The sequence below is a fragment of the Meles meles genome, chromosome X (genome assembly GCF_922984935.1).
Source record: "Meles meles chromosome X, mMelMel3.1 paternal haplotype, whole genome shotgun sequence".
NCBI classification, from domain to species: Eukaryota; Metazoa; Chordata; class Mammalia; order Carnivora; family Mustelidae; genus Meles; species Meles meles.
Genome location: NC_060087.1, coordinates 42,090,872 through 42,116,297, shown reverse-complemented (window position 1 = coordinate 42,116,297; position 25,426 = coordinate 42,090,872). Strand labels below are relative to the sequence as shown.

The window sequence follows — 25,426 nt, the reverse complement described above, 5'->3', positions numbered from 1 at the left end:
AACTGTGGGGAATAATCACAGAGATCAAAGACACTATACTTAGGACTAGTGGGAATTCAACAGACAGTCGTGGGAGCTGATATAGCACCAGCAGGCAGAGCTACGGGGGACTACTGGGCATCAAAGACCCTGTCCTAGTGGCTAATACAGGATCATCTGAACCAGGAAGGGCTCTAATGTAGGGTAGGCTCTCATGAGTCCCAGGCACTCTGATGAGGCTCACGAGGCCAATACACAGCACTAGGGAATAATGAAGGACCGGCATCCACAGGGATGGGGATAATAAATGAACTGATGCTGAGATAGAGACATTATCACTTTAGTGGTGGTGCATGGCTAATCAGCAGAGTGACTAAGGGCTATTTTTTTTTATGATCAAAAACACTGTATTTGTGAGCAATATAAGTGGATAGTGATGACACTAATTCAGGGTCAGCAGCAGATGGCAAGACTGAGAAGCATGAGGCAAAGATTAAACTAATGAACAGTCACAGGGCTGAGGCTACTCTAATGTTAGCATATGCAGCGATGAACTCGAATGGATGGTCGACACGCACTCGGCTGGGGCACCGTTGCATTCTGACACTGTACTAGTGGCTCATGACTGTAACTTAAGAGGGTCAAAGACCCTGTACTGACGGCTAAAAGGTGATCAGCAAGTTGGGGCTAATGGGGAATCAGCAGATACCGTCCTGGAAGCTCATGGAAGTTAGTCTCAGCTCTTGTGGCTAATTGGGGATCAGCAGACAGAGGGAAGGTAGCGGAGTAGGATCTGCAGATACACTGCTGGGGCCTCACGGGTGTCAAAGAAACTACTGCTGGCTAATGGAGGACCAATAGATACCGTCAGAGGGGCTAATGTGGGTCAGCAGACTGGACTGAGGCTTCAACTGGTCAGAGACACAGAACTGGTGGTTAAAGGGAGGAGATTTAGCTGACATAATGATTTGACTAAAGAGAAAAAAAAAACGTGATGCATCCTCAAGGAGTTCATACTCTGCTAGTGGCTAATAAATGAAAAAACGCTTTGGGGTGCCTGGGTAGCACAGGTGGTTAAGCTTCAACTCGGGTTTGGCTCAGGTCATGATCTCAGGGTCATGAGACGGAGCCCTCTGTTGGGCTCCACACTCAGCCTGGAGTCTGCTTAAGATTCTCTGTCTCTCTCCCTCTGCCCCTCTGCACTGTGCTTACGCTCTCTCCCCCTCTCTCTCATTAATAAATCAACACATCTTTAAAAATCAACCAGTCAAAAGACGTCGCTGTATGGTCAGCAGATACAAGGACAGGCCGTAGTGGAGGGTCAGAAGACACAGGGATGGGGGCTCTTTTAAACAGACACCACTGGGTCTCAAGGTTAAAAATCTTGAAGCTTGGTAAACAGGGGATCAGAAGACAGAGTGACAAGGTCATCTGAATTCTGCAGATACTGTACTGGGGCTCAGAAGGATCAAGCTCACCACCCTGGGGGATAATTGGGGAACAGCAGATGGAAACTGGTGCAGTTGTGCTGTGCTGTGGGTACATGGTGAGGTCAGACACTGACTACAGGTGGCTGATAAACATCACCACAACGAGCCCATCCAATGTGCTTAGAACACATTGGATTGAATATATCGTATGGTAGCCAAGAGGGGAGCAGTAGACACTGCCGATATGGGTCAACAGACATTACCTTCAGTCTAACAGAAGGCGACTAGACACATTACTGTGAGTTAATGTGAGGTCAGCAGTCACCGTGCTGAATCTACAGGAAGGCAAAAAACCCCCATGATACTGAGTTAATGGAAGATCATCAGTCACAAAGCCGGAGGCTAACGGGGTGAAAAGACACTCTGCTGTGAGCAAACGGGTCAGCAAAAATTGTAATGGCAGCGAAAAGGGGTGGTGAGACATGATGCTCCGAGCTAATGGGGAGTCAGCAGACTCTGCTGGATCAAAAAGTTGTGATAAGACAAGATATTGTGAGCTGATGGTATAGGTCATTGTACAGACACTGTGCTCCAGGCCCACAGAAGTGAAAAGAAGTGCTGTAGGTTACTGGGGCTGACATATCCTGGGGTAAAACCTACTGTGGCGGTGGCTAATGGAGGATCGAGAGGGATTGTGCTTAAGCCATTAGGAGTCAAATACACACAGTAGTGTTGGCAGCGAGGGTGCTAACTGAGGGTAAGCACAACCCATCACGGGGCCTCAGTGAAGGTCATCTTCACGAAGCAAGGCCGTTTCGAAAGCCTTCGGAGGACTAAGTCTCCCATTGCCAGTGTTCTTTTATCTGATCTAGTGGTCAAGATTCCTGGTTTTCTCCCTGGAAGCCCACATACGGCTCCTGGTGTGGGAACCCGTAACATTTGTATTGTTGCTTTTAAATTTTAATTGAGATATAATTTATATCAATAAAGTGCACAAATCTTAAATTTACTCATTTAATAATTTAATATGCGTGCCAATCAAGATACAGAATAGTTCTTTCACCCCCCCCAGGAAGTTCCCTCCTACCCCTTAGGATTTAATCCCCATCCCACAGGCAATCACTGATCTGCTTTCTGTCACTACAGATTACTTTTATTTAGGTTTGATATTTTCCATAATAATAAGAATAATAATTTTAAAACAAAATTGAAGTTTATTAAATGGCTGAGCTGAAGATTAAAAGAATAAATAAGATAAGATCTTGATAAATGTAATTAATACTCAGTAAATGAGGGATAGGGAATGCTGTTTAAAAAATGTAAAGTATAATATATATATTCAAGTGTATGCTGTATTTGGAGGCATCTGATGATTAATCCAAATATCCTGGGTCTTCATATTTATTATGAAACATCCAGGAAACAAAACAAAAACATATACTTAATTTAGCATCAATTTACTATAGCGTAGTGCTACAAAATACTAATGGTAAAGGATTAACTTTTGTGGATCAAAATGGTGCATTAGAAAACATTCTCAGGGTGCCTGGCTGGTTCCGTTGGTAGAGCATATGACTCTTGACCTTGGGATCATGAGCTGGAGTCCCATGGTGGGCCTAGAGCTTATTTAAAAAAGAAAAAAATGAAAAAGATAAGCTTTACAAAAAAAAAATAACACATTTTCCAAGTTGAGAGGTTTGGGTATACACTAACAAACCTCCACTAAAGGGTATTTTTCAGGCAAAGAAGAAAATGATCCCGGATGGAATGCAGAAAGGAATGAAGAGCAACCAAGATGGCAAACAAGTGGGTAAAATGAAATGAACATATAAAACAAAAATGTTTTGTGGGGATACATGACTGTATCTGTGTATGTGTGTATATGTGTGTGTGTGTATATATATAATATATATACATATAGTACATATAAATATCTATATAAACCCCATAATACATTATTACATTTTAAGATATATATGTACATACAGATATATGAGCAAAGTTTCTGTTAAAAATTAGCTTTAAAAGATAATTTCTTGGGGAAAACCATAAAATACTATCAAAGGTTAAAAAGGCGACTTAAAAAATAAAAAGACAAACCATATTCATGGATACAACAGCTTCAAGCCATTTTACACTTTTCAGACTGGCCACAATTTGAAAGACTGCTAATAAGTCCTGGTGAATACATGGGAAAACGTAAACTTCATCTCAAACTTCTCATGAGAATGTAAGTTAGTACAACCTAGAAGGGGAAAAATCCAATTATTTAACAAAGTTGAAAAACTTCTGTATCAATCTGAAGAACCCAGCTAGGGGACAGAAACAATACCAGCTATTTTTTAATGAAAAGAACTTATTATAAAGACTTTTTAGCTAGTCACAGAGTTACTAACCATGTAACTGAAAAGACAGGGAACATTAAAATCATCGTGGAGATAGCAACTACAGGAAGCAGCTGGCTTAAGGTAACAAGGGAAGAAACTGGAATCGAAAAGTTGGAGGAGTAGTGTCATGTGGGTGGGACTCACACCTCTAGGGAGGTGGCACCGGCCAGCGGCTGCCAGCGTCTCTGAGGGGGTGGGAGGTGTACCGTAGGGGGTTCCATGGGTGCTGGAAATCTACAACCTGGATTAAACTACCGCCACCACGAGGAACTGCTGCTGGCCAAGGGAAGAAGTAGCACTGGGCTGACGCTCAGATGAACAGGGAGCTAACAGGAAGGGAAAAAAAGGAGCAGGTCCCTTCTTCCTTCCTCACCCTCAAAGTCTATATTTAGTATCTCTTATTGGCAAGACCCAACAGGAAGAAGATGGCAAGACAGAAACATGTTTTGTAGAGTCACAGCCCAAGCACCACAAAGCACAGTGTAGAAGGGGGATGTTAGAGCTAGGGCACAAGAGCTGAATCACTTAAACACTGCCTACACTCTATGACCCATCAGTTCCATTTTTAGATTTAGACACCAAACACAGACACGATACAAATGTCTTGCACCAAGAGAACGGAGAGAGAAATAAATGGACCAGACCTATATTTATCCGCGTGGACAGACCCTGGAAAGGTAACGTTTCATGAAAGGAGCGAGCTGCAGAACATTCAACACCGTGTGATACCATTCATGTAAAGTTTTTAAAAGCAATAGGGTATTATATATGGTACGGTTCACACTATACACACAAAAATCCTCAGGGTAGATGACAAATTCTCGATGTTGAAAGGAAACCCTTAACTTTAGAAGAAAGAATAGGAGAATATTACCACCCTGAATCTGATCATATTCCAACATAAAACCTCAGCAGAAGACTTAACAAAATTAAACAACCAGGCCCGGTCCATGAGGACATATCTGTAACACACATAACTGAAAAAAGATTTTTATATGCTCATATAGTAAAAAACAAAGCCAACGGACACTTAAGCCAAGAAGTAAGAGAGAAGCGGCCCATTAAAAACAATGGGCAAAGGACAGAGCACTGTCCGTGCACAGAGGAAAAAACCGAAATGGCCAAACAACAGACAAGAAGCCGTGGCACCATACCATTCATTAGGGAAATCCAAATGAAATGAAAACGACAATGAGCTATCCCCTAACGGAACTGGGATGTATTTTCACACCAGTGTAGGAGCCAAACTGTTACAGGTGTACTCTGGGTGCAGGGTGACCAGATGACCCAAAGGGCCCGATCAAATGGTGATGGGAGTCTTCACAGAGAAGCTTTCTCCATTGTACAAGGCAAGGGCCGGCCTACGTGGGTTCTCTGATGTTCTGTGAGGTGTGCTTTCCGGCAAAAGGCTTTCCCACATTCCCGACATTCAAAGGGTCTCTCTCCTGTGTGAATTCGCTGATGTTCAATGAGGCGTACTTTCACGTAGAAGGCATTTCCGCATTCGCTACATTCGTAGGGTTTCTCTCCCGTGTGAGTTCTCTGGTGCTGACAAAGGGATTTCTTCATACTGAAGATTTTTCCGCATTCGCTACATTCATAGGGCTTCTCTCCTGAATGCATCCTCTGGTGTTCAATGAGGCGTGCTTTTACGTAGAAGGCGTTACCACATTTATTACACTCATAAGGTTTCTCTCCTGTGTGAATTCGCTGATGTATCCCAAGAGATGAGTGTACCCTGAAAGATTTCCCACATTCATTGCACTGATAGGGTTTTTCACCTGTGTGAGTCCTCTGATGATTATTGAGAGTCATTTTCATTCTGAAGAATTTCCCGCATTCACCACATTTATAGGGTTTCTCACCTGTGTGAATTCTTTGATGTTGGTTTAGGGATTTCTTTGCACGGAAGTTCTTCCCACAGTCCCCACATTCATATGGTTTCTCCCCCGTGTGAGTTCTCTGGTGCTGGGTAAGGGATATCTTAACTCGAAATGTCTTTCCACATTCACTACACTCGTAGGGCTTCTCTCCTGTGTGAGTTCTCTGGTGAATCATGAGGGTTGCCTTCTCAGAAAAGGTTTTCCCACATTCGGTACATTCATAGGGTCTCTCTCCTGTGTGCGTTCTCTGATGTAGAGTGAGTTGTGACTTCCTGCCAAAAGATTTCCTACATTCGTTACATTCAAAGGGTTTCTCCCCTGTGTGAGTTTTCTGATGAGCAATGAGGTATGACCTTGCACTAAAGGTCTTTGCACATTCTGCACATTCATAAGGTCTCTCCCCTGTGTGTATTCTCAGATGTTCAATAAGGTTTGATTTCCGGCAGTAAGCTTTCCCACATTCATGACATCCAAAGTTTTTTACCCCTGTGTGTGCCTTTTTAGGACCAACAAAGCCTGTTTTCTTGTAGAAGATTTTCCCATATCCATTATATTCAACAGCTTGGTCCAAAGTTTGAATCTTCTGAAGCCGGAGGTCATTATCATGCCCGAGGGCATTACCCCCAACAGAACTGCTGTCACACAGCAGGGAGAGAGATCCTGTAAAAACAAATCAGATCACCCTTTCACTTAAAACTCAACAACGGCCACAGTATCAAATGAAAGTGCTTCATAAAGCCTACAAAAAAGTGCTTAACAGAGCCTAGAAATCTCTGCATGATTTGGCCCCCAGCTAACTCACTTGATTTTGCCTCTCACCACCCACTGTTAAGTTGCACTGGCCTCTTTGCTATTTTTAGGATATACCAGTCAGACCAGACCTGACGCGTACAATCCTCTCTACCCAAAATATTCAAAATCTCCACGGTTCTGTCTCTCTCCCATCACCGATGTTGGCGCACTCATGTTAACCTCACCAAAGAGTCCTCCCTGAGCACACGCTCTCCAAGCACACAACCATCATTAGCTAGCTTTCTTATCTTGCACTGATTTTCTTTTCACCACCAAACATGATGTATTTGTCTCTGGTCCCTTTCCCTCATCGGACTGCAAGCTCCAGGAGAGCAGAGCTCTTAGTTCATTCGCTGCTGGACCCCCACACCGCGAACGTGACCAGATTAGAGCTGATACTCATTTAAGACTTGGTGGAACACTAAATGAATGAACGAGCGAAGCCCTGACAACAGAAGGCATCCCAGGCACCAGAGGGAAGGAAGGCAATTTAGAATGCTAAAGAGAGGCAGAACAGCTAAGAATGTCTGAGATGAGGCAGGCAGGGATAGATAAGAATGGCAGATAACTACAGAAATCAAAATAAAAGAGCACGGAGCACGTGAGCGTGAGCACGATAACGGCATGTGTGATTTAGGTATCTGAAGTGTGGAAACCTTACGTGGCCTCCAGTCATTTCCAAAGTGCGAGGGCCTCTAAAAAGAGATTACCAGAGAACACCTCCCAGAGTGTTCTGACCTACGTTTCTGGGCTCTTATTTCCCCTGTTTCCATCTGTCTGGATACTGCACACTCACCTGGGTAACCAGGGCCTGGGGATTCCTCCTCTAATATCCACAGCTCTTCTCCTCGCTCCAACTTGAAGATCATCTCTGGTTTGGCCACGCAGAGGCCTGTTAATGGGAAATGGCACAGGACATGGGCCAAGTTGTCTGAGCTTAGGGCCTCTGATGGAGGAGGAAGGTGCATCTTCGTGAGCTGCACAAGGAAGGGCCCATTTAAACCTTTCACTGGGGGGAAGTGACGACACACACACTTCCCGGTGCCCCAAACTGATCAGTCACCTGTGACCCCTGCCTCTAGAACTCGAGCATCATCAAAGTCTACAAAGGCTGCACACATCCCAGTAACCACGACAGGACACACATGCGACCGGGAGTGACGTGGGAGATAATCCTCACCCACAGATGCCAGATTGCTGTAGTTCTCCAACATGACATCCTTGTGCATGGTCCTCTGAGCGGGGTCCAGTCTGTGCCATTCCTGTCGGGTAAAATCCACAGCCACGTCCTCAAATGACACAGATCCCTGTAACAACAATCTGCAAGGATCAGAATGGGACACACAGAGAAGATGTGTGGGAACTAATTCCACGGAGCACTAATATAATCAGAGTTAACTAGGAGTTGGGGCGCCTGGGTGGCTCAGTGGGTTAAGCCTCTGCCTTCGGCTCAGGTTATGATCTCTGGGTCCTGGGGTCGGGCCCTGCATCGGGCTCCCCGCTCAGTGGGGAGCCTGCTTCTCCTTCTGCCTGTCCCCCTGCTCATGTTTTCTCTCACGGATGAATAAAATCTTTTTTTTTTTTAAAGATTTTATTTATTTATTTGACAGAGAGAGATCACAAGTAGGCAGAGAGGCAGGCAGAGAGAGTGAGAGGGAAGCAGGCTCCCCGCCGAGCAGAGAGCCCGATGCGGGACTCGATCCCAGGACCCTGAGATCATGACCTGAGCCGAAGGCAGCGGCCTAAACCACTGAGCCACCCAGGCGCCCGAATAAAATCTTTTTTAAAATCCAAAAAAAAAAAAAAAGGAATAAGCTCATACCCCAATAAAGAGACACATCCTTTCCAGGTGTCTTGGTGGCTCAGTAGGTTAAGCCTCTGCCTTTAGCTCAGGTCATGATCCCAGGGTCCTGGGATCGAGCCCCACATCAGGCTCTCTGCTCAGCGGGAAGTCTGCTTCTCCCTCTCCCACTCTCTCTGCTTGTGTTCTCTCTCTCACCGTCTCTCCCTCGTGTGTCAAATAAATAAATAAAATATTTATTTTTTAGCACACGGGAGCTATGCTAGACATGTGTGCAGAGTACGGTGGGCTTTCACAAGGGATGGAATGGGATTCTACTTTGTGTTACCAGATTCAAATCGATTCAGCTTCATTGGGGGAGATAGAGCTTTGAATCCTTAAACAAGAATACAATTTCCCTCCACAAACATGGGGCAATCACGTAAGAAAAGGCAGGAAAACATGAAACACACATGGTGAGTGAGGGAACCTCACATAGAACAGTGTGACGGAAAACAGCACTTCAGGCTACGATGAAATAAAGGCTGTGGAGACACTCAGGGGCCAGAGAGTGGAGGGATTTGGGGCTCTTTTTTCCTACACATTATCGGTCTCTAAGATATTTGACTCCTTACACCATCAGAACATTTTTTGACCTTTGCACAATATATTCATACTTATAAATTATACAGAAGCACTGTCAAGTGAGGGAAAAGCACAGAATACTAACTCCCAGAAAAATGGCGTGAGCAGATGGGTTGGGGCTGGTGGCACATATGGAGATTAGCAAAACAAAAGAGATACTAGGTTGGCAGAAGGGGAAATTAAAATAGATCTTGGACCTCAGCTGGAGTGTTTATGACACATACTGATAGACATCCAGCTGGCAGGTGGGTATATGATTCTGAAGCTCAGAAGAGAAGGCCAGGATAGGCCAAGGCTTGGGAGGCAATCACATTTCAGTACAAGCTGAAACCACCAGAATAAACTGGATAGCTAAGAAAAAATAACAAAAAACAAAAAACAAAGAGCTTGAGAAAAGCACCAAGTAGGTACTGAGTCAGCAGGGACACCAAAATGACAGGAAGCTTGAAGGAGGGTACTGTGGGACAGAGAAAATGGGAGAAGTCCTGTTTTAGTTTTTTTTAATGCACTCCTGCCCCAAAGTCAGCCCCAGAATCAAAGCCACAAGCTTGTAGCAGCAGACACCTCGCACTCTGAGGAAGAGAAATCTTTTTCTTTAGCAAGGAGAATAGTGCTCTGAAGAGTGTGGAAAGGAGGGTGCCTGGGTGGCTCAGTCGGTTAAGCGTCTGTCTTCGGTTCCGGTCCCGATCGCAGGGTCCTGGGATCGAGCTCCACATCCGGCTCTGTGTCCAGTGGGAAGCCTGCTTCTCCCTCTCCCACTCCCCCTGCTTCTGCTCCCTCTCTTGCTGTGTCTCTCTCTTTCAAATAAATAAATAAAATTTAAAAAAAAAAGTGACTGCCTTCGGCCCAGGTCATGATCCTGGCGTCTCGGAATCGAGTCCCACATCAGGCTCCCAGCTCCATGGGGAGTCTGCTTCTCCCTCTGACCTTCTCCCCTCTCATGCTCTCTCTCACTCTCTCTCTCCCTCAAATAAATAAATAAAATCTTTTTTTTTTTTAAAAGAGAGTATGGAAAGGATCTGCATTGCCTTTTCTCTAACCCCCCCACCACTTGGCCCTGAGGGTAAACACAGTTATAGAAAGTGAGAGCCAAAGTGGAGAGATTAAAGCCCTAACTCTCCAGCCAAAAGACCATGGAGGGGACCGTGGGAGAGCGGGATCGTGGAGGGGGGAATTGCTCTAATAAAATAGCCTAGAATACATGAAACAAAACTAAAAGAACTGGGAGGAAAAGATGGGCAGACCCACGCTCACGGCTGTTGACCTTCGACACTTCTTTTACTAATAAAAGTAACTGGAAGACAGAAAATCAGCAGGGATATAGAAAAACTGAACACCAACCAACCGACTTTGCAGAGCATTCCACTCAAAAATATAGAAATTAATTCTGTTTCTTCAAGTACACATGGTATATTCACCAAGCTAGAACACACCCAGCATCATAAAACAAACCTCAACACCTTCAAAGGCCCGTTGGGTCCCAAGGAACCAGCTCCGAGATGTATCTTATTAAAACAATTAGAATTTAGAGACAAGGAAACTATTCCCTCAGGGCCTCCAGGCAAAAAGATGAAATAACTCCCAAGACAAGAGAATTAAACTGGCATCAATTTCGCAAGACACAAAGCAGTAGTACTGTGGCACTTTCAAGAAAGTGAAGGGGGGAAAGTACCAACAAAGGCAATTTGACGCTTTATACTTGATACTCTTCAAGCATCGAGGCTATCAGAAGAACAGCTGAGTGGGCCAAAACACTGGTGCCCTTTCTAAGGAATTTCATAGAGTTGCACCGTCCAATTTGGTAGCCACTAGACACATGTGGTTATCGAAATTTAAGTTTTGATGAATTAAAATGGAGTAACATAGGAAATTCAGTTTCTCGGTCACATCAGGCATATTTCCAGTGTTCGGTAACCGCATGTGGCTAGTTACAGTCCTGGACAGGAGAGACCCAGAACATGCTCATCGCTGCAGGAAATGCTATTAGCCAGCCCTGTACCATCCAACCAAAACCAATGAATGGAAAAATTCTGGCAAAAGCCTAACAGTGAGCATTCCATATACTAACTGTAAAGCTAAGACTAAAACAAGGCCGGGGTCATGGGTCGAACTTGAAGTTGTCCTGACAAAGTAGAAGAACAAAGAAAAATGGAAGAATAGAAAGAAAATGAGAAAAGATGAGTAAGATCATTGACTTCTATATAGGCAAAGCTGAGATACAAATTAGATGTTATAAAAGATTAATAAGGAAAAAAAGGTAGGGCCATCTGGTTGGCTCGGTTGGTGGATCGTGTGACTCTTGATCTAGGGGTTGTAAGTCTGAGGCTCACAGTGGGTGTAGAGATTACTTAAAAATAAAATCTTAAAAGGTAAACAGGTACAGCCGCTATGGAGAACAGTATGGAGGTTGTTCAAAAAATTAAAAATAGAACTATATGATCCGGCAGTCCCCCTTCTGGGGATGTATCTGAAGGAAGTGAAATCACTATCCCAAAGAGATAGCCGTGTTCCCATGATCACTGCAGCATTATTCACAATAACCAAGATACGGAAAACAACCTAAGCGTCCATCGGTGGATGAAGGGATAAACATGTGGTTTATATATACAACCAGATTGATTCAGTCATGACGAAGAATGAAATCCCACCATTTGCAACAATTTAGATGAAACTGGAGGACATGATGCCAAGTGAAATGAATCAGACAGGGGCGCCTGGGTGGCTCAGTTGTTAAGCGTCTGCCTTTAGCTCAGGTCAGGATCTCAAGGTCCTGGAATTGAGCCCCGCATTGGGCTCCTGCTCATCGGGGAGTCTGCTTCTGCCTCTCCCTCTGCCTGTTGCTCCCCCTGCTTATGCTCACTCTCTCACCCTCTCTCTGATAAATAAATAAATAAAATATTTTTTTTAATTTTTTTTTAAAAAGGAAATGAATCAGAGAAAGTCAAATACTGTATGACCTCACTTGTATGTGAAATCTTTTTTAAAAAGGTCAAACTCATAGAAGCAGAGAGGAATGTTACCAGGGGGATAGCGGAAATGAGTACATGTTGGTCAAACAATACAAAGTCAGTTATGTAGATGAATAAAGTCTAGAGATCTATGAGCACCTGGCTGGCTCCGTCAGTGGAGCATGCAACTCTTTTTTTTTTTTAAGATTTTATTTATTTATTGGACAGAGATCACAAGTAGGCAGAGAGGCAGGTTGGGGTCGGGGGGGAAGCAGACTCCCTGCCAAGCAGAGAGCCTGATGCAGGGCTCGATCCCAGGACCCTGGGATCACGACCTGAGCTTTAACCCACTGAGCCACCCAGGTGCCCTGGAGTGTGCGACTCTTGATCTCAGCTTGTGAGATCTACACCCATGCTGGGTGTAGAGATTACTTAAATATAAAATCTTTAGAGATCTAACATATAGGCATGAAGACTATACTTAATAATACTATATTGAACAACGGAAATATGCCAAGAAAGTAAATTACGGGTGTACTCATCACACACAAAAAAATGGTAACTATGGGGGCGCCTGGCTGGCTCAGTTAGAGGAGTGTGTGACTCTGGATCTCGGGGTCGGGAGTTCAAGCCCCATGGGGGGGGGGGGTGTAGAGATTACGTAAATAAAGACAACTTTTTTTAAAAATGGTAAATATGTGAGGAGATAATATGTTTATTAGCTTAACTGTAGTAATCATTTCAATATGTGTATCAAATTATCATGTCGTATACCTTAAACATACACAACTTTTGTGAATAAATAAGTAAATGGAAAGAAAGGAGGGTTGACTAAGGGTACTATAAGAAGTATTAACACGAAGGAGTGCCTGAGTGGTTCAATTGGTTCAGTTTTGGCTCTTGATTTTGGCTCAGGTCATGATCTCAGGGTCGTGAGATCCAGCCCTGTGAAGGGCCCCACAGTAAGCATGGAGCCTGCTTAAGATTCTTTCTCTCCCGTGGGGCGCCTGGGTAAGCATTCCTACTCTTGCTTTTGAATCAGGTCGTGATCTCAAGGTCATGAGACGGAGTCCCTCCTTGGGCTCTGAGTCTTCTTGAGATTTTTTTCCCCTTCCCCTCTGCTCCTACTCCCACCCACACTCTCATTCTCAAATAAATAAATGTTTTTTTAAAAAACGATTTTCTCTCTCCCTCTCCCTCGCCCCCCCCCCCCACTCACACCCTCTCCCTCTCTCTCTGAAAGAAAAAAAGAGAAGTATTAACACAAAGGGAATTACCAGCATAAAAATACAACCTTCTTTTTTTTTTTTTTTTTTTTTTTTTTAAGATTTTATTCATTTGACAGTGAGAGAGAGAGATCACAAGTAGGCAGAGGGGCAGGCAGAGAGAGAGGAGGAAGCAGGCTCCCTGCGGAGCAGAGAGCCCGATGCGGGGCTCGATCCCAGGACCCTGAGATCATGACCCGAGCCGAAGGCAGCGGCTTAATCCACTGAGCCACCCAGGCGCCCCAAACCTTCTTAATTACCAAAAAAATTTAAGAGGAAACACTCGATAAAGAAGCACAGTGAATATAACATATAAACATAGTGATTACATCAGAAGAGAAAATGAAAGTATTGTATTTGTATTTGTATACAAATATTGAAAATATTTGTATTGTTTCTATCATCAAACTATAACAGAAATAACTGTTAATAGGCTTACCTCACCTGTTAACCAAAAAAGATTTTCACAGTGCCTCATAAAGCAGAGCCCACCAACGCCGTGCACAAAAGACATGTTTAAAACACAGTCATTGCAAAAGGCTAAAATTAAAGAGAGGGACAAAGATTTACCAAATGAAAACAATATAAAAGCAGGGACAGAAATCCTGATGCCAACGTAGAATTCCAAAAGCAATTATATGAGCCAAAGGAAGATACTCTGTAATGTTAAAAGCCCCCTCCAAAATGAAGATTTGACAACAAAGATATGTGAAAATACCTATGCACAAAGTTACACAGCAAAAGCCTCTATAAACCAAAACTTAGGAATGCAAGAAACAGAAGCATTCTCTAATGGGAGACTTTTAACATACCACTCACAAACTGAGACAGGTTAAGTGGACAAAAAAAAATAAGCAATGATACAAAGGACCCAAGCAACATAATTAAGAAGGTGAAACTTTTGGACCTATATATATTGAACATTACAGATCATACAAAATATAGTCTTTCTCAAGCACACACAGGATATTCACAAAAACTGACCATATAGTAGGGCACAAAGAAGAAAATCTCAGTAGGCTCCCTAAAATAGAAATATGAAAAACGTCAATCACAATCAGTAAAGAAATTTAACAGTTAGAAATTGACAAGCTGATTCTAAAATTCATATTTAAAAAATGAAAGGACCTAGGTAGCCAAAGTGATTTTGAAAAAGGAGAAAGAAGTTGAAGGGCTTATATTATCTCATTTTAAGACTTATAAAGCTACAGTCTCAAGACAGTATGGTATTTTTTCAAGATACACACGACACAAAATTAAGTTTAGAAAGAGACCTACACATAAATGGTCAGTTGATGTCTAACGAAGGTGTCAAGGATATTCAGTGGAGAAAGAATACTTTTAACAAATGGCCCCGGAAAAACTTCAGACCTTGGATAGTCATGCCCCAAAAAGTTCAGAGTTCCTGAGTGCCTCGGTGGCTCAGTGGTTAAGCATCTGCCTTTGGCTCAGGTCATGATCCCAGGGTTCTGGGATCAAGTCCTGCATCGGGCTCCCTAGAGGCAATTTTCATATGGTTTCACTTATTTGTGGAGCATAACAAATAACATGGAGGACATGGGGAGATGGAGAGGAGAAGGGAGTTGAGGGGAATTGGAAGGGGAGGTGAACCATGAGAGACTATGGACTCTGAAAAACAACCTGCGAGTTTTGAAGGGGTGGGGGGGTGGGAGGTTGGGGAACAAGGTGGTGGGTATTAGGGAGGGCACGTATTGCATGGAGCACTGGGTGTGGCACAAAAACAATGAATAGTGTCACGCTGAAAAGAAATTATAAATAAATAAATAAATAAATAAATAAAGATGTGAGCATTCTGGGAAAAGAAAAAAAAAAAAACTTCAGAGTTCCTGAAGGATCTTACTCAACTGAAAAGACTGATTATCTCCAGAAGGTAAGGAGATTATGAGGAATTTTCAAAGTAAAATTTTTGTATTTCTGATCATTTAGTTAACGTGGTGTCTATTAGGTTTCTCCATTATAAAGTTACCAATTTTCCCCAAGTCATTAATGAGTAATCTGTGGGGATGTAACTTGAGACTCTAAATATTTTGTTCCTCATTAAACTTTCATCCAGTAGCTTTGGATCTCATCAGTGATGCTTGCTTGGCTCAATTATTACTTTAATGATTTCAAAATGGTTATTTTTCTAACTCTCATTCTTTCCACATTATTAATTAGCATTAGACATTAAGAAAGAACTTTCCCGGGGCGCCTGGGTGGCTCAGTGGGTTAAAGCCTCTGCCTTCGGCTCAGGTCATGATCTCAGGGTCCTGGGATCGAGCCCCACATCGGGCTCTCTGCTCAGCAGGGAGCCTGCTTCCTTCTCTCTCTCTCTGACTGCCTCTCTGCCTGCTTGTGATCTCTGTCTGTCAAATAAATAAATAAAATTTAAAAAAAAAAAGAAAGAACTTTCCCTGTCTCCTGTTCCTTCATTTATTATCAATATGGACTCACGGTTTAGCTTGATCTCCAACCAGATTCAACACCTAGCTGCACCCAAGGCCATATGCACATGTGTGGGTAAAATGGCCAGGAGGACAGAGAAGAAACTTCTCTGGGACTCTGTCATGAAAAAATAATGAACTTGATCCCAAAATCGGCTGGCGGAGTCCTAACAGGGGCCATAGTTAGATGAGGAGGATATAGGGATACAACAGTTGATGGAATTAAGGTGGAAGGTTGGATGAAAATGGGAATGTCTGAATGGACTTGATGGGAAGTGGTTACATCTCCATCTAAATTATCTCTGAGATGGATATTATGTCCAACAAGGGACATATACACAGAAGGGAATACTTCTCTCTAGTATGGTAACACAGAAGGAATAGAAGTTCATCCTTTGGGCAGTATTAATTGTACATGATAACTGAGAATCTTCAGAATTGCCCAAGCCTACACAAGTTGTTATTCTGAAGCAGGGCAAAATACATGGTGGACAAAAAGAGATTACTGCTTTTAATTAACGGCATGTTAGAAGCTGGAGTGCTGGTCCAACAGATTCTCCTACGGTGCATGGGTGGTTCAGTGGTAGAATTCTCGCCTGCCAACAGATTCTCCTAGAACAGCCTTGTGTGACCTGTGACAAAGGTGGAAGGCACAGGACGACTAACAGCAGATCATCAGGGCTTACATAAAAGAGTAACGCCCTCTAGCCTCAGTAGCTCCAGATATGGTTCCAACAGTGGAAAAATAAAGAAAGGTAAGGAGACTGGTTCTCAGTGACTGATCCTGCAAAGGCTTTTTCTTCTATCTCAATGTAGGAAAAGAGTCAGTGGTACTTTGCTTTCACATGGGGAAGATTCCAATTTCCATGTATGGTACTACCATGGTGTTCTCTGAATTCACCAGTTGCCATAATTTGGTTAGAAGGGATCTGGACTTGATCCAGGTCCCAAGGACAATAATACACTACACTGATGACATCATGGTCAAGTCAGAAACTGAAAATCAAGCCAGGACTGACTGACTCGCAAGAGCAACGCATGGCGAACAGAGGGGAGTAGATAAATTCAACAAAAATCCAAAGGCCTCCTCAGATGGTGAAATTCATCAGAATATGCTGATAGCAAGAGCTATCCATGACATTCGACAGGCAACCAAAAATGAACTCTTGTTGGACCGCGAGCATGGGCGAGAGCCAGAAACTGACTGGAGCTTGAAAGGAGCCAGAAACTTCTGTCATTCTCAGAAGGTCAATAGGCCTCGGGCCCTGCATAAGGCATGAGTGATGGGATCTACACTTCTTCCTGAAAGGAGGATTCTGTGGTCACCAGGTCAACCGGCACAGGCATTTCTCTTCTTATGATGAAGATCAGGGATCTAAACTTACCTGCAAAGCTAGAGACGCACCATGTGTCCCCACTGGGATGGCAGGATTTTCGGCAATCTTTGTGTGTGGAGTATATAAATTGAAGAGCAGGTCAAATACTAAAATGTCATCTGTTCACCGGACCCACATGTGCCCGGCAGCCCAAGGCTTTGCTGTGGGAGCAATGACTCTTGCTATAGGCTAAGGAATTCTGGGCAAAGCCTAAACCTTAGAAGGAAGGAAGCTGTCTTGGTCTTGGAGTGGGTAGTTGCTTTACCTAGACATCTCATCTTGACGTTGTATGTTCATGTTGAAGGTAAGTCATTAGAGTGGGTCAGACAATAACACAGTGATTTGAATATTGGCTTCCTTTCTTGCAGGCCTCATCGGTCTGATGACCAAATTATTGGTGATGAGTTCACTAAACAGGTCGTTCAGGGGAGTCAAAACAGCACCCCAAAATGTCACTTTTTTTATTAATAGTTTTTTGTGGGTTTTTTTTTTTAAGATTTTACTTATTTATTTGACAGACAGAGACCACAAGTAGGCAGAGAGGCAGGCAGAGAGAGAGGGAAGAAGCAGGCTCCCTGCAGAGCAGAGAGCCCGATGCGGGGCTCGATCCCAGGACCCTGAGATCATGACCTGAGCCGAAGGCAAAGGCTTTAACCCACTGAGCCACCAGGTGCCCCCAAAATCACTTTTAAAAGTACCTGTTACTGGTATATTTACCTTCTTAAACTCTTCTGGTGAAATCAGTTCTAAAGAGGACAACATTCCAGTCCTGACGTACTTCCAGTCGCTGCAGAGTATCGTGTGCATTGGATGTTACGTAGGAATCCGATTTATTCCAGTTAATTTAACTTTCTTCTGTGTGCTTTGTGGACTGACGGAGTACTTTGCTTTTAAGGCTGGTTAGCTATTGAATCCTCTCAGAACACTGCATGGAATGTAACATTCTAAGCCTCCCCACGAGTGAAAATATGTGGATGTTTCAACCAAACCCAAAAAGCTGACAGAAGAACTAATCAGAAGTAGAAATATTTATTTCAGGATCACACTTGCAAACATGAGAATAACTCACTTATGGATCCCAGTCTAGCCCTTCCGTAACTGCAGAATTATGTTTATGCTGCTGCTATATTAGAATAATTTGTAAAGGGCACCTGGGTGGCTCAGTGGGTTGGGCCTCTGCCTTCGGCTCGGGTCATGGTCTCAGGGTCCTGGGATCGAGCCCCACGTCAGGCTCTCTGCTCGGCGGGGAGCCTGCTTCCTCTTCTCTCTGCCTGCCTCTCTGCCTACTGTGACCTCTCTCTCTGTCAAATAAATAAATAAAATCTTTTTTAAAAAAAGGAAAAAAAAGAGTAATTTGTAAATGTCATCTTGAAATAGAAATACTTATTTTGGGGTGCCTGGGTGGGCTCAGTCAGTTAAGCGTCTGCCTTCGGCTCAGGTCATGATCCCAGGGTCCTGGGATCGAGCCCCGCATCAGGCTCCCTGCTCAGCGGGGAGCCTGCTTCTCCCTCTGCCTCTGCCTCTCTTTCTCTCCGTCTCTCATGAGTAAATAAATAAAGTCTTTAAAAAAAAAAGAAATACGTATTTTAAGTGCTAATGCAAAGGTAAATGAAGAACACTTTTTAAATATGAAGTATGTTTATTTTTCCCATAAGAATCATAAATGTTAATGAATTACCTATAATGGAAATGATTAATGACTCAGGAGCCAGCTGGTTTGGTCAGACATTATACACAGACTTCCGTATACTCCAGAAGGTGTTATTGAACTTGTGAAATTCTCCTGTCTAACCTAAATTTACATTCCACGGTCACAATGTGGTAAATGTAGTCTTACTAGAGTAACTGAACACATAAAAAAACAAACAAACAAACAAAAAACCCAGAAACCTACTGTTGCCTACCGCTGGTACTAAGCAAAAAACACAACGCCTGATCAGGTTATCTGGATTTTGCAGGATATCTGTTTCACATCTGTGCATACTGTTAGCTCCTATCTATAAAATTACCCAAAGAAGGTCATATTTGAATAAGATCCTGAAAAAAAGTAAGCCATCTCAACTGCAAAAAACAGTAGCTCGTTGTGTGTGTGTGTGGGTGGGTGTGTGGGTGGGTGTGTGTGATGAAAAAAACACATTTAGAATTAGCCAGCTGGACCCAGTTTCGATGCTCCCATTTTTGCTGGCAACATCCAAAGAACCATAGTCAGGAGCCTGTCGAACATATGCCTTCTTCTCTCCATTTGGCCTGATCAAGATGTCGATCTTGGTCCCGTCAATGTCATAGCGCTTCCTCCCAGCCTGTGTGATCTGCTGCTTGTTGGCCTTGACATCCACAATGAACACAGGTGTGTTGTGGTCTTTCTGTCCTCTTCATGGCTGGCTTGGTAGTCAGGAGGAATATGATGACGGCACAGTGGTCAAGCTTGTTTCTCCTGGGGGCGCTCTTTTGAGGCTACTTAGGCTGCCTTCAGAGATGCAGAGTCTTGGGCCGTCAGAAGGTAAGTGACAGGCAGATCGTTTTTTGTGTGTGACTGGATGCCTTTCAGCACTACTTTCTTGGCCTTCAAGGCCCCTGCTTCGGCTGCAGCTTTGGGAAGGGCAGGGGTTTCCTTACTAGCCTTCGGTGCCATCTTCATGAAAGGGAACTGTGGCTCTCTTGATGCCTTTGGTCATCAGGATCCACACTCATATGATTCTGGAACCATCCGCAACTTGGGCTAATGAAGACAGGAGCCCAGGAGGCTCACGAGCAAAACGACCGCAGTGATGGGGATGGAGGTTATGTACGGACCCAGCAACATGGGCTTCCACTCGCCAAGGCTGATCTGGCTCCAACCACAGCTGCGTGCCCCAGGTGCCAGTCACAGAGACCAACACTGAGTCTCTGATATGGCACCATTCTCTGGGGTTATCACCCAGCGAGCTGGTGGCGGCATGACGACACCGGACCGCTCCCGTCATGGAAGGGCAGCACGTTCTTGTTATGGGAATAGACAGTCACTCTGGATATGGAGTTGCCTTTCCTGCACACCACGCTTCTGCCAAAACTACCATCTGTAGACTTACGTGCTGCCCTACCCACTATTGTGGTATGCAACACCGTGTTGTTTCTGACGACGGAATTTACTTCACGGCAGATGATGTTCAGCAACGGGTCTGTGCTCGTGGAATCCACGTGTCTTACAGGGTTCCCCACTGTCCTAAAGCAGCCGGCTTGACAGAATGGTGGAACGGCCTTCTGAAGACGCAGCGGCAATGCCAACTAGGGGCAATGCCAACTAAAGCCTTGCAGAACTGGGGCGATGTCCTCCGGGGGGCGATGTCCTCCGGGGGGCTGCACGGGCTCTGAATCAGCATCTAATACATGGCACTGGCTCTCCCATAGACAGGAGTCGCGGCTCCAGGACTCAAGGGGTGAAAATGGGAAATGGCACCAGCCACTATTACCCATAAGGACCAGCTAGCAGGGCGCCTGGGTGGCTCAGTGGGTTAAAGCCTCTGCCTTCGGCTCAGGTCATGATCTCAGGGTTCTGGGATCGAGTCCCGCATCAGTCTCTCTGCTCAGCAGGGAGCCTGCTTCCTCCTCTCTCTCTCTCTGCCTGCCTCTCTGCCTAGTTGTGATTTCTCTCTGTCAAATAAATAAAATATTTTTTAAAAATTAAAAAAAAAGGACCAACTAGCAAAAATGTCCCTTCTCGTCCACCATGTGACCTTATGTTCTGCTGGTACAGAGATCTCAGTTACAAAGGGATGAATGCTTCCACCAGGGGACACAGTAGTGATTCCATTTAACTAGAACCTGGGACTGCCACCCAGCAGCTTTGGGTGCCTCCTGCCTCTGAATCAGGCTGATTGAGTCTGACTACCAAACTGAGCAAGTAAGGGTGAAGTAAGGAGGTATACGCCTGAAACACAGAAGGCCCCTTGGGCACCTGCGTGGTGGCTCAGTCGGTTAAGTGTCTGACTTCTGATCTCAGCTCAGGTCTTGATCTCAGGGTTGTGAGTTCAAGCCCCATGTTGGGCTCCATGCTGGGCTCCGAGCAAAAAAAAAAAAAAAAAAGGCCCCTTAAGGCATACTATCGTGCTCTGTGAGGGAAGTTAATGGAAACCTATACAACCCAATTCAGGCAAGATTATTAATAGCTGGACCCTGGAGGAATGAAGGTTTGGGTCACCGTACTAAGCAAAGAACCATGACCCACCGATGCTCGCGGAGGGCAGAGGAATATGGAATGGGTAGTAGATGTATTTATAAATACCAGTTATGACCACATGACCAGTTACAGAAATGAGGACTATAATTTTTGAGTATTTTTTCCTTGTTTTGTTCTGAACATCTGTGTAAGACAATTATTTTTGCTTTGTGCCCTCCCTTAGCCTCTTATCATCCAACATAAAGTCTATGCATAATGATCAGTTTTACATCACAGTATTTAAGTTATGGTATATCAAGGAGAAGAGTAAACACCACTCAATGACTTTGCATCCTCTTCTGAGGAAATAATTGGCCTGTTTTCGGTTGTACACATGATAGCTGTATCACGTTGGACAGAAGGACGACCCTGTTACTCTCTTTATTTGGGGACTGAGCGTGATGTAAGGTGTTGCGTGTGGAAGCCAAGCTGACAAGGGGTGAACTGTGATGGTCAGTTTCACGAGTCAAGTTGGCTAGCTATCGCCCCCAGCTACTCAGCCAAACACTGATCCAGGTGTTGCCGTGAAGTTCTTTTGTGGATGCGTTTGAACATCTCCCATTAGTTGACTTTAGGAAAGAAGATTATCCTCGATAATCTGGAGTGGGTTTTATCCAATCAGCTGAAAGGCCTTAAAAGCAAAACTGAAGTTTCCCCGAAGAAGAAGTTCTGCCTGTGGATGGCAGTGTCAGTTCCTCCAGCCAGTTTCCTACCCTGCGGATTTGGGACTTGCCTAGCCAACTCACACAATCACGTAATTCAATTCTTTGCAATAAATCTCTTAAAGTACCTATAAATATATATCCGCTACTGGCTCTATTTCTCCAATAGAACTCTGACTGATACAGAGTACCCCGTTGGGCCTTTAATCCCTATAAGACACGGAGGAGGAGAAGGCACACACAAAGGAGAGAGTCACGTAAAGACAGAAGCAGAGATTATAGTGACACAGCCACAGACCAATGAAAGCCTATACCCATGAGAAGGTGGAAGAAGTAAGGAAGGGCTCTCCCTTTTTGTAATAAAGCTAGAAGAATTTTGAGGCAAGTGACAGCAAAAACCCAGACTACCCTGAAGAGAATGTTGGAAGAAATATGGACATTATGGGGCACCTGGGTGGCTCAGTTGCTTAAGCGTCTGCTTTCGGCTCAGGTCATGATCCCAGGGTCCTGGAATTGAGCCTCCCATTGGGCTCCCTGCTCAGTGGTGGGGGCCTGCTTCTCCCTCTCCCTCGGCCTGCCTCTCCCCCTGCCTATGCTCTCCTGCTCTCTGTCAAATAAATAAATAAAATCTCTAAAAAAAAAAAAAAACAACCAACAAGAAATATGGACGTTAAAGGCACTGCTGGAGAGGGCTCAGAAGAAGGCAGAAAAGACGGTAGAAGAAGCTTCTATCATTTTAGAGAATACATATATCATGAACACAATGTTAACAGCCATATGAACATTAAAGGTGCTTCTGGTGAAGCTTCAGGTGAAAATGAGGAACATCTTATTGGAAACTGAAAAAAGGACTTTCCTTGTCATATAGTGGCAGAAAATTTGGTAGAATTGAGGTGCACCTGGGTGACTCAGTCGGTTAAGCATCTGTCTTCAGCTAAGGTCATGATCCCAGGGTCCTGGGATCCAGCCCCACGTCAGGTTCCCTCTCCCTTTATCCCTCTCCCCAGCTGTTCTCACTCTTTCATAAAGAAATAAAATATTTTGGGGCGCCTGGGTGGCTCAGTGGGTTAAGCCGCTGCCTTCGGCTCAGGTCATGATCTCGGGGTCCTGGGATCGAGTCCCGCATCGGGCTCTCTGCTCAGCAGGGAGCCTGCTTCCCTCTCTCTCTGCCTGCCTCTCTGTCTATTATGACTTCTCTCTGTCAAATAAATAAATAAAATCTTTAAAAAAAAAACAATAAAATAAATAAATAAATAAATAAAATATTTTAAAATTAACTTAAACTAAATTAAATTTTAAAAACTTGGTAGAATTGTGTTCTATAGTTCCGTGGGAACGAAACCTTATAAGGAATGAACTTGGATATTTAGCTGAGAGATTTTCAAACGAAGTACTGAAGGTATAGCCTGGTTTTGTCTTGCTGCTTATAATAAAAGGTAAGACAAAAGGAGTGTCTTGAGTAAGGAACAATTACGCAGAAAAAAACCAACACTTGATGATTTGGTATATTCTCAGCCTACACATACTGTCATGAATGCTAAAATTAGAAAACTCATTGTTGGGAACTAGTGCTGTGGAAAGCCAAGGGTGTGGCTAATCTTTCCCTGAAAAGATTAGGTATGTGGCTCATCGATCCACTGAACCATCTCCACAAAATCCAGGAATGGCGATGGGATTATCCAGTACAGATCTTTGGGGTCCCTCTTGTCTAAAGGGAACATCCACAAGAGAGTCACAGGCTTTTGAGAACGCTATAGGCATAGAAACTTTGCCAGCTTGAACTGAAAGGGACAGATGGGGGACAAAATGAGAACATGCTGAGAGCTTCTAGGTTGGTGAACATGTGGAAGAGGGGAGACCGGTATGTCTTGAGAGGGTGGGGAAGCTCGGCACCCTTTCCCTGTACCTGGCCTTGTGCAACCCTTCATCTGGCTGTTGGTTTGTTTACTTTATCAGACCCTTTAACAAACAAGAAACATTTTAAAACGACACAAGGCTGCCAGACTTCCAAAATTTTATAGGTAGGAAACCAGCTGACGGAACTACCCAGCTGTAAGTGTGTGCTACTCCGCCAGAAAAAAAAAGGAAGAATGACTTCAAAGGTAGGGCCGCAGGTGCATCCAGCGGAAGTGTGGGCCCAGAGGTAGAGGCCAATGGACGCACTGCAGGCATCGCAGAAGCTAGAAGCGTTGCCATAGGTCCAGAGGCTCAAGAATCTTACGCAAGACAAAGAAACACTATTGCAATATCTCAATTCTGTCTTTCTGATGCTTCTTCCTTTATAAGTCGGTTTCCTCTGGACTCTAATGGGGAAAGAGCATGATGGCAATTTGCTGAACAGGCAGGAAGACCAACTACATCTACGGTACGCTCTTCCAGTGGGGACACTTGGGACCCCGCTAGGCACGGTACTCTATCCGTGACTTGTCATCCAGGTATTGACCGGCAATTGGCATTGTACTCATCACCTGCGTAGATGTGTCTGACAACATCAGCAAAACACTCAAGTCGGCATCGCACAGCAACTCACAAGAAAACTTAGAAAGAACCGCCTGGATGGTGTCAGAAAAGGCATGGGAAAGACTTAAAAGGGGGACAGTAATAAATTAAGGACCAAAGATGATGGTGAAGATGGAAACACTTGGAATCCAAATTCTACTCAACAGATGTAGTGAGACTGGTGCAATACATACAACCAATCACTGTTTCTCTTATAATTTAAGTCAACTAAAATTCTACTGGGGAATGAAGGAGGGCACTGGTTGTGATGAGCACTGGATATTATATGTAAGTGTCGAATTACTACATTGTACACCTGAAACAAATATTATGTGTATGTTAACTAACTGGAATTTAAAGAAAAACTAGAAAAAATTCTACTGGGGAGAACCTGGGTGGCTCAGTCCTTAAGCATCTGCCTTCAGCTTAGGTCATGATCCCAGGGTCCTGGGATCGAGCCCCACATTGGGCTCCCTGCTCAATGGAGAGCCTGCTTCTCCTTCTCCCACTCCCCCTACCTATGTTCCATCTCTTGCTGTGTCTCTCTCTGTCCAATAAATAAATAAAGTCTTAAAACAAAATTCTAGGGGTTTTGGGGGGATGGATGAGCCTGGTGATGGGTATTAAGGAGGGCATAATTGCATGGAGGACTGGGTGTTGTATGTAAACAATGAATGAATCTTGGAACACTGCATTAAAAACTAATGATGAATTTTATGGTGACTCACAGAACACAATAGAAGAAAATATTTTAAAATATGCACATACAAAAAAATTCTATTGGGGCAGTAGGACTGCTTTATGTTTCCCAAGTAATCTATATTTTAAAGTGTTTCTTTAATCCTCTTTAGTGCATGTGAGTTAAAACACATAGACCAATAGAACAGGATACAGAGTCCAGAAATAAACCTACACATATATGTCAATTACTATACAACAAAGGAGGAAGAATTTACAATGAGAAAAAGGCAGTCTATTCAATGAATGGTGTTGGGAAAACTGGACAGCTATATGCAAAAGAATGAAAGTGGACTATTTTTTTTTAAGATTTTATTTATTTATTTGACAGAGAGAGAGAGATCACAAGTAGGCAGAGAGGCAGGCAGAGAGAGAGGAGGAAGCAGGCTCCCTGCAGAGCAGA

At 43.9% G+C, this 25,426-nt stretch overlaps 1 protein-coding gene and 1 pseudogene across 1 annotated transcript in view; one reads left to right on the top strand and one right to left on the bottom strand.

The window, feature by feature from the left end:
- Positions 1-5,011: 5,011 nt before the first annotated feature.
- Positions 5,012-25,426, bottom strand: part of ZNF157 (zinc finger protein 157) — a 37,954-nt gene continuing 17,539 nt past the window's right edge. The window contains exons 3-5 of the mRNA XM_045995709.1: positions 7,652-7,778; positions 7,268-7,363; positions 5,012-6,339 (exon numbers count right to left, since the gene is read on the bottom strand). Of these exons, the coding sequence (XP_045851665.1) occupies positions 5,117-6,339; positions 7,268-7,363; positions 7,652-7,778 (1,446 nt within the window). The 3' untranslated portion in view covers positions 5,012-5,116. The remainder of the gene's footprint in view (positions 6,340-7,267; positions 7,364-7,651; positions 7,779-25,426) is intronic.
- LOC123935218 lies at positions 16,666-17,150 on the top strand (annotated as a pseudogene).